Source organism: Bos mutus, chromosome 2 (assembly GCF_027580195.1).
Source record: "Bos mutus isolate GX-2022 chromosome 2, NWIPB_WYAK_1.1, whole genome shotgun sequence".
Lineage (NCBI taxonomy): Eukaryota > Metazoa > Chordata > Mammalia > Artiodactyla > Bovidae > Bos > Bos mutus.
This window is the reverse complement of record NC_091618.1, coordinates 18,412,679-18,431,484: the sequence shown is the minus strand read 5'-3', so window position 1 is coordinate 18,431,484 and position 18,806 is coordinate 18,412,679. Positions and strand designations below refer to the sequence as shown.

The 18,806-nt window shown below is 42.4% G+C and overlaps 1 protein-coding gene across 1 annotated transcript in view; it reads right to left on the bottom strand.

The window, feature by feature from the left end:
- Positions 1-18,806, bottom strand: part of DNER (delta/notch like EGF repeat containing) — a 390,856-nt gene that overhangs the window by 46,889 nt on the left and 325,161 nt on the right. The window contains exon 9 of the mRNA XM_070379858.1: positions 6,896-7,018. Coding sequence (XP_070235959.1) covers positions 6,896-7,018 — 123 coding nt within the window. The remainder of the gene's footprint in view (positions 1-6,895; positions 7,019-18,806) is intronic.

Sequence of the window (18,806 nt, the reverse complement as noted above, 5' to 3'; positions counted from 1 at the left end):
ACTGGTGCTGAAGCTGAAGCTCCAGTATTTTTGCCACCTGATGCAAGCAGCCAACTCATTGGAAAAGACCCTGATGCTGGGAAGGATTGAGGGTGGGAGGAGAAGCGGGTGACAGAGGATCAGATGGTTGGATGGCATCATGGACTCAGTGGACATGAGTTTGAGCAAGCTCCAGGAGATGGTGAAGGACAGGGAAGCCTGGAGTGTTGCAGTCCATGGAGTCAAAAAGAGTTTGATAGGACTGAGTGACTGAACCACAAATCCATTTAGCAGAATGAGATCCAAACTGTGAAAGGATATGAAAAGAAAATTAAAGGAAATAGAGGTGTCATCTATACCAATGCTAAGGAAATTTGGTTGTAAAAGACACAGGAAGAAGGGAGGAAGTAAGCAGATGAGGATGCAAAGTCAAATAAGAGTCAGACTTTTTTTTTCAAATTCACAAGGAACTTATTTAGAAGTGTGTGCAGGGACATTTCTTTTTTTTCTGTTTAGCAACTCAATTTATTTTTTAGCACAATTTCTTAAGAAAGAATTCCCTTCCCATTCATAGCATTTCTTTGTTAAGTGTCATATATTATTATAGATGAGGGTTTCTAGGCCATTATTCAATTTTGGTTAGCTGTCCATTCTCACACCCATTACATGGGAATGCAATAATAACTGCAGCATTATAATGGGTTTCAACATCTGGCAGAACTTCCCCCTCAATGCCTTCTTTTTTCAAAATGTTCTTAGCTATACTTGCCTGACCTTATTGCACTCATTCTTTTCAGGAAGTTATATTCACTTATTTATACTTTTTAAAAACAGAAAAGATTAAAAATCACCATGCAAAAAGCACATATGTAAAGTAAGAAGTTAAAGTACCAATCTTCCCCTCAACATATCACTTACCCAAGGTCTAACTGCAGAGGTGAGTGCTAGTTAAGAACTAGTGTTCTCTCATCTGATAGTTTTCTAAGTTTATACAGACTTCTCATATGTAAATACATGTTGGGAAAAATGCCTCCAAAGAAGGACAGGAAAGACAGGTCCAGGGTCTTGTGACCTTCCTCTGGGTTGAGGGCATAAATTGGCCCCTTCTGCTTTTCTTTTAATCCCTTCTACCCCACACCTCAACACCTGCCCATCACTCTAAGGTTTGAAGTTCTTTCATTTATTGCTACTTTGCTAAGGTTTACATGCCTGTTTAAACCCAAACCTAAAGGTCTCTATAAATACCTCAAAATGAAATAATCACTTTATCTGCCCATTGAGATGAGATCTCTAACACATCTGTGTGCCTTCCAATCATTCCCAAACACCCACCAACTCATGTGGTGACATACGCTAGGGTGACCCTCCTCAGTAAGTTAGACCCATGTATAATTCCCTCCCCTTGAATGAGAACCAACCAATGGCATTCAGCAATGGTTAAGAAAGTTTGAAGATGCAAAATCTAATCAGTTGACTTCGAGTTAACCTTGGGTGGGCCTGACCTAACTAGGTGAGAGCTTTAAGAGGGTTCAGGCCTCTCTTGAAGTAAGAGCCTTGAAACAGCAGAGGTTCTCTCTCATCACTTTCAAGAAGCTGTCAACAATTCTCCAGCTACAAGGATATGAACTCTACCAACAACTTGAGGGGACTTTGAATCTGATCCTTCCCTATTTAAACCTCAGATGAGCATTCAGCCCAGCCAAGACCTTGATTCCAGCTTTGGATACCAGACCTTGAACAAGGAATCCATTAATCCATGCCTGAATGTAGGAAATTGTTAGCTAATAAAAGGGTATTGTGTTAAGCCACTACCTTACAATAATTCACTATGCAGCAATAATATTAATAATTAATACAGTATGCACATCTATTCTCTCAAGAGACATATCTTCACCACTAAATTAGCATTCAAATGAATGCCATCTTTTTTTTTTATTTTATTTTATTTTTAAACTTTACAATATTGTATTAGTTTTGCCAAATATCAAAATGAATCTGCCACAGGTATACCCACATTCCCCATCCTGAACCCTCCTCCCTCCTCCCTCCCCGTACCCTCCCTCTGGGTCGTCCCAGTGCACCAGCCCCACACATCCAGTACCATGCACGAACCTGGACTGGTGACTCGTTTCATACATGATATTATACATGTTTCAATGCTATTCTCCCAAATCTCCCCACCCTCTCCCTCTCCCACAGAGTCCATAAGACTGATCTACATCGGTGTCTCTTTTGCTGTCTCATACACAGGGTTATTGTTACCATCTTTCTAAATTCCATATATATGCGTTAGTATACTGTATTGGTGTTTTCTTTCTGGCTTACTTCACTCTGTATAATAGGTTCCAGTTTCATCCATCTCATTAGAACTGATTCAAATGTATTCTTTTTAATGGCTGAGTAATACTCCATTGTTTATATGTACCACAGCTTTCTTATCCATTCATCTGCTGATGGGCATCTAGGTTGCTTCCATGTCCTGGCTATTATAAACAGTGCTGCGATGCCATCTATTTAGGTTTATCACCATAAGTAAAGAAGTCTGCTCAATCTCCTTCCTCTTATTGTCTATTGCCCCCTATCTGGTTATCTTTGTTCTGATTTAGTTCCAATTTGATGAGTATACCTTGTAAAATAATTTTCTTAGAGAGGGTACATGGGGTTCCTTAAGTGTAGAAAATGTCTTTCTTTATCCCTCAAATATAAATGAACCTTTAACTACCAGACTTTTTCTATGAAAAATATAAAACACTCTTCACTGTTTAGTCTCATTTTATTTTTTTAAATATTGATTTATTTTGTGGCATCAGGTCCCGTTGCAGCACACAGGATCTTCATTACAGCACACACACGTCTCTAGTTGGGGACACAGGCTCCAGAGCACATGGGCTCAGTAGTTGCAGTACGAGGGCTTAGTTACCCTGAGGCATGTGGGATCTTAGGTCCCCGACCAGGGATCGAACCCATGCCTCCTGCACTGGAAGGCAGATTCTTAAGCACTGGACCACCAGCTTCATTTTAGAGAAGAGCAGTTCAATGCTGATTTGCCTTTCTTTTGAGTGTAACTTGTACTCCCTATGAAGAATCTTGCAAAAAATATTCTCTGTAGTCTTGGATTTGGAAACTACCAGGAAATCACAAATTATATATCATCTCCTTCATTAATCCTCTGGCACTCTGTAAGCCGATTCTACGTGAAAATTTCAGTTTTATTTATCTCATAGCCTTCTCCTTCTAGTAGCTGTTTGTTTCCGGTTTTATTTCTGTGTCTTCTTTCTTCTTCCCCAGCATCCATCATTCAGATGAAACATTATCTCTTGGATCTTTTCTCCGTATTTCATGTCTTTTCACTCACGGTTTCCATTTCCTCATATTTTTACTTCTACCATGACATAGTTCCTCCTTTTGCTTTTCCAGACCTAAATTCAATTTTGAGGGACATACCTTAGGTTTTTCACTTCCCTTTTTGAGTGTTTAGAGTTGTGGGTTTTGCTGCAATTTTGTTTTTACTTCCTAGATACTTTTTCCCTCATCGAGTTGCTGGTACAGGCTCCCTGGACTGGCCAGGCTTGAGGTTGGCAATGAGAGAGATGATACTGGAGATTCTCCTCCAGTGCTGGACAGGCCAGTCAAGCCAGCCCTGTCTACGAGGGGCAGAGGCTTCCCAGTTTGTGCTTTTCAAGGTTCTCCAGGTGTGAGCAGGGGCCCATTCTCTTTATTTCTCTTTTTCAAATACACACTCACACGTACACACAAGGACCAGCTCAGTCTACCTGCAGTCTTCTTTTTTTTTTAATTAGCGATTATTTTATTTATTTATTTTTGGCTGCACCAGGTCTACATTGCTACCTGTGGACTTCCTGTAGTTGCGGTGTGAGGGCTTCTCATGGTGGTGGCTTCTCTTGCTGTGGCACTCAGGCTCTAGATTGCGTGGGCTTCAGTAGTTGTGGCATATGGGCTTAGTTACTCTGTGGCATATGGAACCAGGACCAGGACCAGGGATGGAACCTGAGTCCCCTGCATTGGCAGGTGGATTCTTAACCACTGGACCACCAAGGAAGTCCAGCAGTCCTTTTAAAGAACAGCCAGGATCCATGAGATAGGGAGCCCTTTGTCTCATAGGGTCACGTGCCATAGTACGTATTTCCTCTCTATAAGCTGAGGGGTCTTTATGGCTCAGCTGGTCTTTGAGTCCTCTGTTCTCCCAAGAACTCTATATCCTAACCCTGTGGTACATAAAGGCTCCTGGCACTGCACCCTTTTCTTGAAAACCCACACCCTCAAATGCAACTGAGATCCCCTCCAGGATCTTGAGTCATCTCAAGTCAACTCTATCCTCTTGAGTCATCCACGGCAGGGCATCTGTAACTGATGGAGGAAGGTCACATAAAAATAGAAGGGGTGGAATGAGGAACATATACGGAAGGATTAGCCTTGAGCAGAATGGGGAGCACTTGACAGTTAATAGGGAGGACAATCAAATTTGAGCAGTTGTGATTGCAGATGAGTTGTAGGGTGGGGCTTCTCAAAGGGCAGCAAGAATCAGCATATCGGTATCATCTGAGAACTTACCAGAAATTCAAATTATTGGACCCTACCCCAGATATGGGACTTCCTTGGTGGCTCAGACAGTTAAGCATCTGTCTACAACGTGGGAGACCCGGGTTCAATCCCTGGGTCAGGAAGTTCCCTGGAGAAGGAAATGGCAATCCACTCCAGTACTATTGCCTGGAAAATCCCATGGACAGAGGGCCTGGTAGGCTACAGTCCATGGGGTCACAAAGAGTCGGACACGACTGAGCAATCTTCACATCTTCACTGTAACCCCAGATATATTGAATCAGGAACTCAAGGGTTGGGGCCCAGCAGACTAAGTTTTAGGAAGTTCACCAGCAGATTCTAACACATGCTCAAGTTTGAGAACCACTGCTGTAGGATGTGGAAAACTAGGGAAATTTAAAAATGTCTCTAAATGATAAGCTCTTTTTCATTCCATGAAGGTGAATGAGTGATTTAATATAAGGCTTGAGACAAGCAGCAAAATTTGGGAACACCCATTGAGAAAAATGGATTAAAAAAATTAAAAAAGCCAGGCTCACAGTCCATGAATTTGTGAAGTCACTAGCAGGTCATCATACACAATTTTACTTTTTATTTCTTGGTCATGATATCATGAGCACTGCTTCCAAGCCAGGAACACAAGAAGCAAATTTGGAGTACACCCCATTAATAATTTTGTCATTTATAAAGATGAAACTTACTCTATAAAATTCTATCATAAACTAAAGAATTCTGGGATTTAAATTTTTGAAGCACATCTACCACTACTAATGTTGTCATGAAGAATCTCAAAATCTCTCAATCTCAAGTCAGTTGAAGAGGTTTATCCAGGGTTATCTGTATGCCAACGGCACAGTGAGGTCGAGCTACCTAGGTCTCCAAGTTCATTGCTCTTTTATTCTTTCCAGACTTGAGAGGATGTCTTATTTCCTGATACTGAGATCCACCTAGAACTTAAATCCATATGAATGAAGCCAGAACACCTATCCATGTAGATGAAGCCAGAACACCTGTCCTCATGGGAGTTGGCAGAGTTCAGCTCTAAGTGGGCATCATACTCCACAAAAAACATCAGATCTGCTGAACATACAGAAAAGATGGGGTCCATCTTCAGCCCTTCCACCCAGGGGCTAGATCAGGTTCATCTATGTGCCCCACAAACCTTCAAGGCTCATCAGAAAGACCTCTAAATAAATGTGGGTCCATCCAAAGAGAAGCAACATCAGCTACAAAGCAAGGTCACTAGCAGATCAATGGTATCAAGCAGGCTGTGGTGTGGGCAAAAGGTTACGTGAAATGGATTTAAATAGAGCCCTCAAAGGTATTACAAAAGTCTACACCAGCGCTGAAGTCATGACTTAGAGAAACACATGCAGAGCAGCTGATGACCAGGCCCCTGACACAGTGCTGGCTGAGGGTGCTGAGGCTCCAATGAAGCCACACCAGTGAGCCCACAAGGGAGGCAGATGGAGGGGCTTCTGAAGGCTGACACTACGTCCTCTTGAGTTACTCTCAGGTCTTTTTTATGAGTTTACCCATGTAAGGACTTAGAACAGTCGTATCTAACTCTTTGCAATCCCATGGACCACTGTAACCTGCCAGGCTCTTCTGTCCAGGAAGCAGAACAGGGTTTTTGCTATTAAAAAAATAGTGCAAGAATACTGGTCCAGTGGGTTGCCATGGTCCTTCTCCAGGCCCCCTCTGTCCATGGCAAAAATTATGGAGGCCCAGGATGGAACCTGTCCAGGGGTTTCTCCAGGGATGAGCTGTTCTCTTGACACAAACAGGAGGAGTCTTCACCACCACCACCACCTGAGAACGTTATAAACTCTTCATCAACATCCGCCATTTTTCCAGAGTGACTTTGACACAAATTCACTCAAATGAACTAACACTTGCCTCCCCTTTAACGACTCATTTAACGAGAATGAATTTTTTCTGCCAACGTGTGAGACTCCACCCGCCTCCTCCCACTGAAAAGCACAGCACCGTCTCCTTGCCCAGAGAGCACTTCAGAGCAGATGCTCTCCTCCCCCAGTGCCACAGCTGCATCCTCTGACCTGAGCCTGAGAGTCCATTTCACATTCCTTTTTATCCTCAGTTTTTTACATAAGAGAGCAGAAGAGAAGAAGGATGAGAAGAAGAAAAGGACAGGAGAAAGATGCTTCAGTTTACCAAGAGGAAATCAGGGATGTGCACACTGCTCTCCTTGGCCCCCATAAATCGTTCCACTGCCAGCATTTGATTCTTATTCTAAACAGTTTCACGCTCCAGTCAGAGGGCTACACGCATGCGTGGAGAAATCCATGACGTCACGGAGAGCCACGCTGGCACACATCCACCCCGCAATGCTCACCTTTGTACTCTGCCAGGCACACGCACTCGTAGCCATTGACGAGGTCCCTGCAGGTGGCAGCGTTCAGGCACGGGGCGGAGACACACTCGTCGTACTCCTCCTCACAGTAGAGGCCATGATAGCCTGAGGGACGGAAGGAAAGATCTGAGGTCAAACCAGACCATCTAAACGCACGCTGGGTCAGCCTGCCAGGAAGGCAGTGGGTGTTCAAGGGAAAGTCAGGCACAAATAGATGGGACTGAAGGAGCTGGGTCTCTCGGGATACACTGAAATATAGATTTCCAGAAAGGTTATGAAGAATCTGTTCTTACCACTTTTTGTCATGAGCCCAACCACTGCCATGATCCACAAATGACCCCATTATGTCACGTCCACTGGTACTGTGACCAGGAGACATAGGCTATGGAATGCATCTGCTGTGATCACGCAGGAGGTAGCACTAGGTACAGGACTTAACAGCCAAACAGCTCCTTTCAAGGATGTGGACTCCATATTTCCTCCAATCAATTAGAAAAATAGACCTAGCTAGAGAGAGTTTTATTCCAGAAGAAAAGGATCCATAATTTCCTTTGTTTTTCAAGTCAAGAACGAAGCTCAGCTAACAAGGGCTTAACTGAACTTCCTGATGAAATGTGGGGTGATTTTTTGTTTATTTAAAGTGACAAATATCTAAATTATAATATGGGACTCTGTGCTTAAAGTTTTTAACTGTTAAAAATAGAATAACAGCAACGAAGAAAAAGAAAACAACAATTTCTCAAGAAAGATGGCTCTTACTCTCTTTTTTTGCAAAACAGGTGTTTATTCTAACGGACAAGAAGACAACATTCTTTGAGATTCACTCACGAGTGTTAGGCTGTTTTTAACTTTTAAAAACATGTGTTCTTGCCAATGTGCAGTGAAACCAGGCCATTTTTTGTCTGGCCCTGTCTAAACAAAGAGAAACATGTGAGCACTTTCAGAAATCACTCTGCCTGTGTTGGTTCTGAATTCAGATAAGCAGAAAAAATAAACGCTTGCTCAAGTGGGCACTGGAACCTCCAGCTCGTTTCCAGCAGCTCAGAGCCAGCCCTGGAGCTCAGACTATCCCGTTAGCACAGGCGAATGTGTTGAATTGTTCTGTTTTTGGTGCCTATCACTAAAGTAGGTTAAGCTGACATTTGCATTATTTATGGAGCACTTTTTGTGACATTGTACAGGGGACAGGGATCAAGACCATCCTCATGGAAAAGAAATGAAAAAAAGCAAAATGGCTGTCTGGGGAGGCCTTACAAATAGCTGTGAAAAGAAGAGAAGCGAAAAGCAAAGGAGAAAGGGAAAGATATAAGCATCTGAATGCAGACTTCCAAAGAATAGCAAGAAGAGATAAGAAAGCCTTCCTCAGTGATCAGTGCAAAGAAATAGAGGAAAACAACAGAATGGGAAAGACTAGAGATCTCTTCAAGAAAATTAGAGATACCAAGGGAACATTTCATGCAAAGATGGGCTCAATAAAGAACAGAAATGGTATGGACCTAACAGAAGCAGAAGATATTAAGAAGAGGTGGCAAGAATACACAGAAGAACTGTACAAAAAAGAGCTTCACGACCCAGATAATCACGATGGTGTGATCACTCACCTAGAGCCAGACATCCTAGAATGTGAAGTCAAGTGGGCCTTAGAAAGCATCACTATGAACAAAGCTAGTGGAGGTGATGGAATTCCAGTTGAGCTATTTCAAATTCTGAAAAATGATGTTGTGAAAGTGCTGCACTCAATATGCCAGCAAATTTGGAAAACTCAGCAGTGGCCACAGGACTGGAAAAGGTCAGTTTTCATTCCAATCCCAAAGAAAGGCAATGCCAAAGAATGCTCAAACTACTGCACAATTGCACTCATCTCACACGCTAGTAAAGTAATGCTCAAAACTCTCCAAGCCAGGCTTCAACAATGTGTGAACCATGAACTTCCAGATGTTCAAGCTGGTTTTAGAAGAGGCAGAGGAACCAGAGATCAAATTGCCAACATCCGCTGGATCATCAAAAAAGCAAGAGAGTTCCAGAAAAACATCTATTTCTGCTTTATTGACTATGCCAAAGCCTTTGACTGTATGGATCACAATAAACTGTGGAAAATTCTGAAAGAGATGGGAATACCAGACCACCTGACCTGCCTCTAGAGAAACCTATATGCAGGTCAGGAAGCAATAATTAGAACTGGACATGGAACAACAGACTGGTTCCAAATAGGAAAAGGAGTATGTCAAGGCTATATATTGTCACCCTGCTTATTTAACTTATATGCAGAGTACATCACGAGAAACGCTGGGCTGGAGGAAGCACAAGCTGGAATCAAGATTGCCAGGAGAAATATCAAGAACCTCAGATATGCAGATGACACCACCCCTATGGCAGAAAGTGAAGAGGAACTAAAAAGCCTCTTGATGAAAGTGAAAGAGGAGAGTGAAAAAGTTAGCTTAAAGCTCAACATTCAGAAAACGAAGATCATGGCATCTGGTCCCATCATTTTATGGGAAATAGATGGGGAAACAGTGTCAGACTTTATTTTTCTGGGCTCCTAAATCACTGCAGATGGTGATTGCGGCCATGAAATTAAAAGACGCTTACTCCTTGGAAGAAAAGTTATGACCAACCTAGATAGCATATTGAAAAGCAGAGACATTACTTTGCCAACAAAGATCCGTCTAGTCAAGGCTATGGTTTTTCCAGTGGTCATGTATGGATATGAGAGTTGGTCTGTGAAGAAAGCTGAGCACCAAAGAATTGATGCTTTTGAACTGTGGTGTTGGAGAAGACTCTTGAGAGTCCCTTGGACTGCAAGGAGATCCAGCCAGTCCATTCTAAAGGAGATCAGTCCTGGGTGTTCTTTGGAAGGAATGATGCTAAAGCTGAAACTCCAGTACTTTGGCCACCTGATGCGAAGAGTTGACTCATTGGAAAAGACTCTGATGCTGGGAGGGATTGGGGCCAGGAGGAAAAGGGGACAACAGAGGATGAGATGGCTGGATGGCATCACCGACTCGATGGACGTGAGTTTGAGTGAATTCCGGGAGTTGGTGATGGACAGGGAGGCCTGGCATGCTGGGATTCATGGGGTCGCAAAGAGTCAGACACAACTGAGCAACTGAACTGAACTTTCAAGTAAGTTGCCATTTCAGACCTTTTTGAATTCTTTTCCATCTTTCGACAGTGATAGTGGCTCCTTTAAGGGGACCTTGACCTCCCTGAGACAAATACCCTATGGATTTCCATTCTTCTATCTCTCCAGGCTTCTTGCAGCTTTACAGAAATATTTCTTATTACCCTTTATCAGATCATTTTAATCATCTAGATCAGAGTTTCTCAACCAACAGCAATTTTTCCCCTCAGAAGATATCTGGCAATGTTTGGAGATATTTTGAGTTGTCACAACAAGGGTGGATAGGAGGGGATTACTTCTGGCTTCTGGTCTAAGGATCCTGCAAACCATCCTATAATGCACAGAACAGCCCCCAACAAAAACCCACCCAGCCTAACAGTGAAAGAGACAGACGCAGAAACCCAGCTCTAGATTAAGGATCAGCAAATTGTGGTCCACAGGCCAAATTCATCCCTGTTTTTATAAATGATGTTTTACTGAGACACAGTCACACCCATCCACATACATATTGTCTATGGCTGATTTCATACAATGATAGATTGAGTAGCTCCATGTGGCTTGGAAAGTCCAAAATCTTTAGTCTCTGATCGCTTATAGCACAAGTCATGAATTTAGATTTCTGATCTACATTCAACAGAAAATCTTTCTTTTTACAAGAGTTTTGTAAAAAGTTTAACAATTTATTAAAGATAGACTGTGCAAACAGTTTCTCCCACTCTGAAGTCTGCCTTTGACTCTGTTGACTCTGTTGACTCCCTTTGCTGAATAGAAGCATTCAGTTTGATACAGTCCTACTTTATGTTTGCTTTTGGTGCCTGTACTTTTGGTCTCATATCCAAAAATCAATGCCAAGATCAATTTTATGAAGGTTTTCCCCTAAGTTTTCTTTCAGGAGTTTTATAGTTTCGGGTTCTTAGGTTTAAGTCTTTAATTCAGTTTGTGTTGTTTTTGGTGAACTGTGTAAGATACATGGCCAACAGGTATACAAAAAAGTGTTCAACATCACTAATCATCGGGGAAGTGAAAATCAAAAGAAGTATCACCTCATCCCAGTTAAGCTGGCCATGAGAAAACAAAGCAAAACAGAAAATAACAAGTGTTGTCAAGGATGCGGAAAAATGAGAACTCTCATACACTGTTAGTGGGAATGTAAAAGACTGCAGTTGCTATATAAAACAAAAAATACAGAGATTCCTCAAAGATGAAAAATAGAATTACCATATATCTATAACTTCACTTCTAGTTATTTATTCAGAAGAGTTGAAAATAAGATCTTGCAGATACATTTGCATTGCCATGTTCAGTGTGGCATGCTTCACGATAGCCGAGAGGCAGAAACAACCTAAATGTGCATCAACAGGTGAATGGTTACAGGAAATGTGACCCCATATATACATACAGCGAAATACTATCCAGTCTTGAAAAAGAAGGAAATCCTGTCATATGTTACAACATGGATGAACCATGAGGCCATGTGCTAAGTAGAATAAACCAGTCACAGAAGGAAAAACCCTTCATGATTCCACTCAAATGTGGAATCTAAAGTAGTCAGACTCAAAGGGGTAGAAGAGAATGATAGTTGCTGGGGTGGAGGAGAGGGGAAACAGGGAGTTGCAGCGGAAAGGATATAGAGTTTCAGTTATGCAAAATGAAAATGTTCCAGAACTCTGCTATACAATGAGTATGTAGGTAACAATACTGCACTGGGCACTTAAAGTTCTGTTTAATAGGATAGATGTCATAGTATCTGATTTTTTATCACAGTTTTTAGAACTTACACATCTAAAGAGTTGTCTCTTTTGCCTTCTTCTCAGTGTGGAGTAACGACCACCAGCAGCATCTTTCTGCTCATATTTGCCCTTCCAGCAGATCTTTCAAAAATCAACTTGCAAGGATAACACATAATCCTACAAGCATCTTTGACCTCTGAATTGTGGTATTATTTATACAGGTGAAAATCAAAAGAAAATTTCTTGAAATCCTCCAGAATTGTTTTTGTTTTTGAAAACAGTATCATCATCTTTTTCCACTAGCAACATGAAGAGCAAATGAGGAAGTTATTTTACAGAGATAATTAAGCTGGTGATGTTTTTCTTCCTTGGGGGAAAAAAAAAATAAAGATTTCACATTCTAAAACTGTTTCTTTAGAGAAGGTAACATTTAAAAGTCTTTATGGAAATGTCAAGACACCCTTTGCACTGTCAAAGTACCTAAATCGGACTGTTTGAAGAAAAAGGCATCTCTTCCAAAACAGAAGGATTCTATGAAAATGAGACTGCCACCCTCTGCTGGTAATTAATTCGGGCAAACAAATTAGCTCAGGGCAGTATGCCCAAGGTCTAGAACAATTAGGTTAGTGCAGAATTTAAAATAAAATAAAATTGAAGATCAGAAGGGTGGGATAAGAGTAGCCTCTTAAGGGGCACTGTTTTTCATCCCCAGTGATCTGATCTTTGCAGGACTTGATCCAGAATATTCAGTTCCAATCACTCCCTGAGACTTGAGAAAACAGATTAACCAACTGGATGTGGGAGTGACAAAGAGAGGTTAAGACAGCTGCCATGTCTAGGATGTGTGAGTGGATGATGTTGCTCTGAACGCAACAGTTATGACAAAAGCAATAAGAAGTTTTAGAGGAAGTTGACCAGTTGAATTCTGGACATGTTTAACTCAGAGCTCACTTAACCAGGTCCACGTGGCAGTTGGGGAAATCAGCCAAAAAAAGCATAAGAACAGCACTTTGGGTGCAAGATGCCAGGAAGATGTGTTCAAGTTTTCATCAAAGAAGAACATGAAGAGGAAAAAAGAAGAGATCAAGTTGTATCTACATGGATGGGCAGGTGGAGAGCAAGAAGCTAAAGAGAGATGAGAAGAGATGGGGGAAGAAGAGGGGAAAACCCCAAGGGGTGTGGGCATGGAAGCCAAGAGAGAATTGGGAGCCAGGGAGGGTTGGTTAACAATGTCAAAGACCCCAAGAGCAAGAATAACAACTGGCTAGGAGATCAGGAGGCCACTGCAGACCCTCAAAACTCTGGCTCACAACGGGGGCCATATTGCCTTTTAGAAGCTATTTTGGAAATTGGGGAGTGGGAGGTACTGTTTATCACAATGACTGTAGGGTTTTACTAGAATTTGATCAAAAGTGAACATGAAAGTTTTAGTCACTCAGTCATGTCTGACTCTTTGTGACCCCATGGACTCTAGCCTACCAGGCTCCTCTGTCCATGGAGTTCTCCTGGCAAGAATACTGAAGTTGGTTGTCATTCCCTTCTCCAGGGATTGAACCTGGGTCTCCCACACTGCAGGCAGATTTTTTTTTTTTTTTTACCATCTGAGCCACTGATAAGAATTTGACTAAACACCTTGAAATATCTGGGATTCTCCTGCACAGCCAGTGGTGGTCTGGCACCCTTCACAACTTTAGACCATCCCACTGGACATTCCCAGAGGTGAAAACCCTGTTTACAGCTTTAAAGGCCTAGAATCTGACTGCTTTACATGTACAATGGTTTTTTAAGAGATACTGAGTTTTCCTGGAATGTATTATACCAGTATATATATATGTGTGTGTGTGTGTGTGTGTACATATATATAGACAGATAGATACAGTAGATAAATCAAGAGAAGATTGTACTAACAGTTATTCCCCATTTTGGAATATCACTTCATAAGAGCAATATCTCTTAAAGAATTTATGTCACCAATAAAACACACCTATATCAGCAAACAAAAAAAAAAAACAGAGTAAAAATCGCTTCTTTGGATAATTTTTCAAAACACTATCCAAAGCAGCGTCCCCCGCCAATTCCTCATTACAACACTCAACTGATATCCATCAGAATACTTCCAGTTATCTGAAATCGTATTAACCTTGTTTTTATCAATTGCTATTTCTCTTCCTCCACTGGAATATAAGTTTGAAGGTAGAGGCTGTGATGGCAGAGTTCACAGCTATGCCTGCAGGATCTGGTACAGAAAGAAAGCTTAAAAAACAGCTTTTAAATGGGGACCTAAAATGCCATTGATTAAATCAACATAAGGATTGACATACACACATTACCATGTGTAAAAGAGACAGCTAGTGGGAACTTGCTGTATAGCACAGCACTCTGTGATCACCTAGATGAGTGGGATGGGGGTGGTGGAAGGGAGGTTCAATAGGGAGGAGATGTATGCATACATGTAGCTGATAATGGTTTTTCCAGGAGTCATGTACGGATGTGAGAGTTGGACCATAAAGAAGGCTGAATGCCTAAAAACTGATGCTTTCAAACTGTGAAGAAGACTCTTAACAGTCCTTTGGACTGCAAGGAGATCAAACCAGTCAATTCTAAAGGAAATCAATCCTGAATAGTCATCAGAAGGACTGATGCTGAAGCTGAAGCTCCAATACTTTGGCCACCTGATGTGAAGAGCCAACTTACTGGAAAAGACCCTGATGCTGGGAAAGATTGAGGGCAGAAGAAGAGGATGGCAAAAGGATGAGAGGATTAGGTAGCATCACTGACTCAATGGACAGGAGTTTGAGCAAACTCCAGGAGATACCAAAAGACAAAGGAGCCTGGTGTACTAAGTCCATGGAAATGTACAGCCAGATGAGACTTAGCGACTGAATAACAATAGCTGATTCACTTCATTGTACCATGGAAACCAATACAATATTGTAAAGCAATTATACCCAATTAAAAAAAAATCACAGCACTGTTTATAATAGCCAGGACATGGAAGCAACCTAGATGTCCATCAGCAGATGAATGGATAAGAAAGCTATGGTACATATACACAATGGAGTATTACTCAGCCATTAAAAAGAATACATTTGAATCAGTTCTAATGAGGTGGATGAAACTGGAGTCTATTATACAGAGTGAAGTAAGCCAGAAGGAAAAACACCAATACAGTATACTAACGCATATATATGGAATTTAGAAAGAGGGTAACAATAACCCTGTGTAGGAGACAGCAAAAGAGACACTGATGTATAGAACAGTCTTATGGACTCTGTGGGAGAGGGAGAGGGTGGGAAGATTTGGGAGAATGGCATTGAAACATGTAAAATATCATGTATGAAACGAGATGCCAGTCCAGGTTCGATGCATGATACTGGATGCTTGGGGCTAGTGCACTGGGATGACCCAGAGGGATGGTATGGGGAGGGAGGAGGGAGGAGGATTCAGGATGGGGAACACATGTATACCTGTGGTGGATTCATTTTGATATTTGGCAAAACTAATACAATTATGTAAAGTTTAAAAATAAAATAAAATTTAAAAAATATTAATAAAAAATTAAAAATTAAAAAAAAATAAAATAAAAAAAAAAAATAAATAAATTAAAAAAATCAACACACATCTAAGATATGCCTGTGATATGCCAGAAACTTCCAGATGCTGTCACCACACAACTAAATGGCAAGGTCTCCACCCACAAGGGGTTTTTGTCCAGTAGCACATGAGTGGCCTCTGCTTCCTTACTGACCCTTTACCTGTGTTAACTGTTTAAACCTCATGACATCCCAAATGATGAGCATGACGAGTCCCAGCTGAAAGATGAGGGATGAAGAGTCAGAGAGGTACAGAAACTCACTCTAAGGCCACCTGCTCAATGCTATGTGATCCGCCTACTTTCCTAGGTTGTTGCAAAAAGTAAATTACAGTGTATAGGCAGCCATAGTACAAGAACACAGACTGGGTGACTTAAACAACAGAAATGTCTTCTCTCAGAGTGCTGGAGGCAGGAAGTCCTAGATCAAGGTGTCAGCAAGTTTGGTGTCTCCTGAGGCCGCTCTCCTTGCCTTGCAGACACTGCTTTCTCACTGTGTCCTCGAGTGACCTTTCCTCCATGGCCACACCTCTCCATGTCTCGTCCCCATCTTATATGGTCAGATGACACCAGTCATAGCGGATTGGAGCCCTGTTCTGATAACCTCATAGAACCTTAATTACCTCTTTAAAGGCCCTGTCTCTGAACACAGTTATACTGGGGGACTAGGGTTTCCACTTACAAAAGAGGGAGGGGACACTTCAGTCTATGACACCCAGAATCAGGATTTCTTAACTGTGACACTATCGACATTTTGGACGAGGTCACTACTATTGGGAGCTCCATACAATGCTGAGCAGCCTCTCTGGCCTCAGAATTCTCCCACCAGATTCCCGCAGCATCACCCTTCTCTCCCTCCTTGTGACAAACAACAAACATCTCCAGATACTGCCGTCTGTCTCCCAGAGAACAAAAAAACCCCTTTGGAGAACCACTGTCCTAGATCTTCTTTATAACATGACTGCAACTTAAGGAGTTTTAAAGATGTGCAGGTTTGAAACTCTGGTTGGGCAGAGTAAGAGTGAATTCATCAAGAAAAAAGAGTGGGAGGCAGAATCACGTGGTCAGCTTGCAATCGTGGATCTAAGGTCATACCAGTCGGTGGGGTGACTCTGTGAAGCGTGACGCGAACAGGCACTCCGTTCACTGGGCTGGAAACATGCTAGACCCGATGGGATAAAGAGAGGAGAGACGATGGGGATCCCCGCCTGGTGATTATTAGGCTGTCAAATGTTCTGCTGGTGGGGTGGGACTCCTCTGTGTCTTCCTGAGAAGACCGAGGTCCACCAGGATCAACTGACTCAGCGAAGGCACAGTGAACCAGATTCCACCCCCCAGGTCTGAACTGTACAGACACGATGGCTGCCTCCAGGTTTTTAAGAGGTGCTTGCTTCCCACTCTCCCCACTGAAAGCCCTCTGCCACTTTTTTTGTCTTCTCTCTCCTCACCATCCCAAAACAGAATCTTCCTACCAGCAGGGGACAGGCTCCTGGTCCCACACTGCATTTCCTCTAGAGCTCTTTGCCTCCCACCCCCAGTGCCCAGGACATCCCACTTGGAAAAATCCGAGACTATTTGAGTCCAGTTGTAACCAGATGGTTTCACACTTTGTGTAACAAGTTGCAACCACTCCTCCCTTTATATCATCCCTGGAGAGCTATCTGTGCCCCCTGCTGCCTCAGGAAAAAAGAAGGCTAACTGGACCTTCAAAGCTCTCGGGCGAGGACCTCCCTGGTGGTCTAGTACAAGGACTTCCCTGGCGGTCCAGTGGTTAAGTCTCCACAAATTTCACTGCTGGGGATTCAGGTCAGATCCCTGGTCAGGGAACTAAGATCCCACATGCCACACAGCAAAAAAAAAAAAAAAAAAAAAGAAAGAAAGAAAGAAAATGAAATAAAATGGCTTGAACTGAATAAAAACAAAAATATAACATATCAACTTAAAAAAATTATATGGGAAAAGGAACAACAACAGGGGCTTTCCAGGTGACGCTAGTGGTAAAGAACCTGTCTGCCAACACAGGAGGCTTAAGAGATGCCAGTCTGATCCCTTCACCCCCTAGCATCCCTGGTCCCCGCTGGTTCAGGCCAAGCTCAAGGTCAGAGTGAATTTGAAGTGTCTGGGGGGTTTTTGTTTGATTTTTTTGTTTTGCTTTCAGCTCAGACCTGAGCGACTTCCCTTTCACTTTTCACTTTCATGCATTGGAGAAGGAAATGGCAACCCACTCCAGTGTTCTTGCCTGGAGAATCCGAGGGACGGGGGAGCCTGGTGGGCTGCCGTCTATGGGGTTGCACAGAGTCAGACATGACTGAAGCGACTTAGCAACAGCAGGCCAAAGTGAGCAGAGAGACAGGGAGAGATTCCTCTCTTTAGGGGTGTCGTGTTGGATTCAAAGGCTGTCTCCTCTGCATTTCAGATGGAACAGAGAAAATGTGAAAACCCAACGCCCCCTGATTCAAGTCTAGGCCAGTCCCCAGGAGATCAAATTTCCAAACATCTCACCCACAGTAGTTAAAGATGTGGGCAAAGAAAACAATAATCCTATTCTTTTAAGATGACTGTCTGTGAGCTTTCAAATTGTGGCTAAACTCATTCATTGTCATAGAGTCAGCCCCTCGGCACTGCGTTGGGTCAGGCAATGCATTCACTTCACTGAGAACTTTGTTTCAAGGGAAACTGCGTGTGTGCCCATGTGTATGTGTGTGTGTGATTCTCTCTCTCTTTGCTGGTATATTCACAGTAGGAATCTTGAAAACAGAAAAACATAGGCAAGACTCTCTGCTTGCACTAATCCTATCAAAAGGTGAAATGCTCTGTTCTGAATCTAAACAGACCTGCGGTATTGCTATTTTACAGATCTCCATGGAGTAATTATGCTCCTGGTACACACACACACACACACACACACACAAGAAAATATCAGTGAACATGCAGGAAGCTGAATAAGTAAATACAGAGCATTAGTTGGCTGTGGAGATCAGTGGTGCTGATGTTGCTTCTTTCTTATACACCTTAATTTCTTACCCTTTCATTGCTAGGGGCTCCTGGGCCAGACAGAAAATTGATGTGAAAAGATGCAGATCAGTCAATATTTCCATCGTTGTGGTTCTTACTGATACAAACATTCAATTGGAAAGGACAATAGAGGCTAAGTTGAAGTGTTAAGATTCACCAGCCTCCCTAGTATTTATGTTATTGAGCCATCTACAAATTTCCACCTCCTTCCCCGTCTTCTGAAAGAATGGATAATCAAAAGCGAGCTGTAAGTCATTTCCTGACTGTTCATGTGGTGAGTCTATATTCTCCATCACTGCAAAGGCCTTCTGCCTTTAGCAGGCATGTGGTGAAGGTCAGTGATTCTCTGAGGCTCTTGTCTCCTCCATCAATTCATTCTTTAATTCAAGAAATAGTTATTAAATGCCTACTATGTGCCAGGGCTCTGTGACTTGG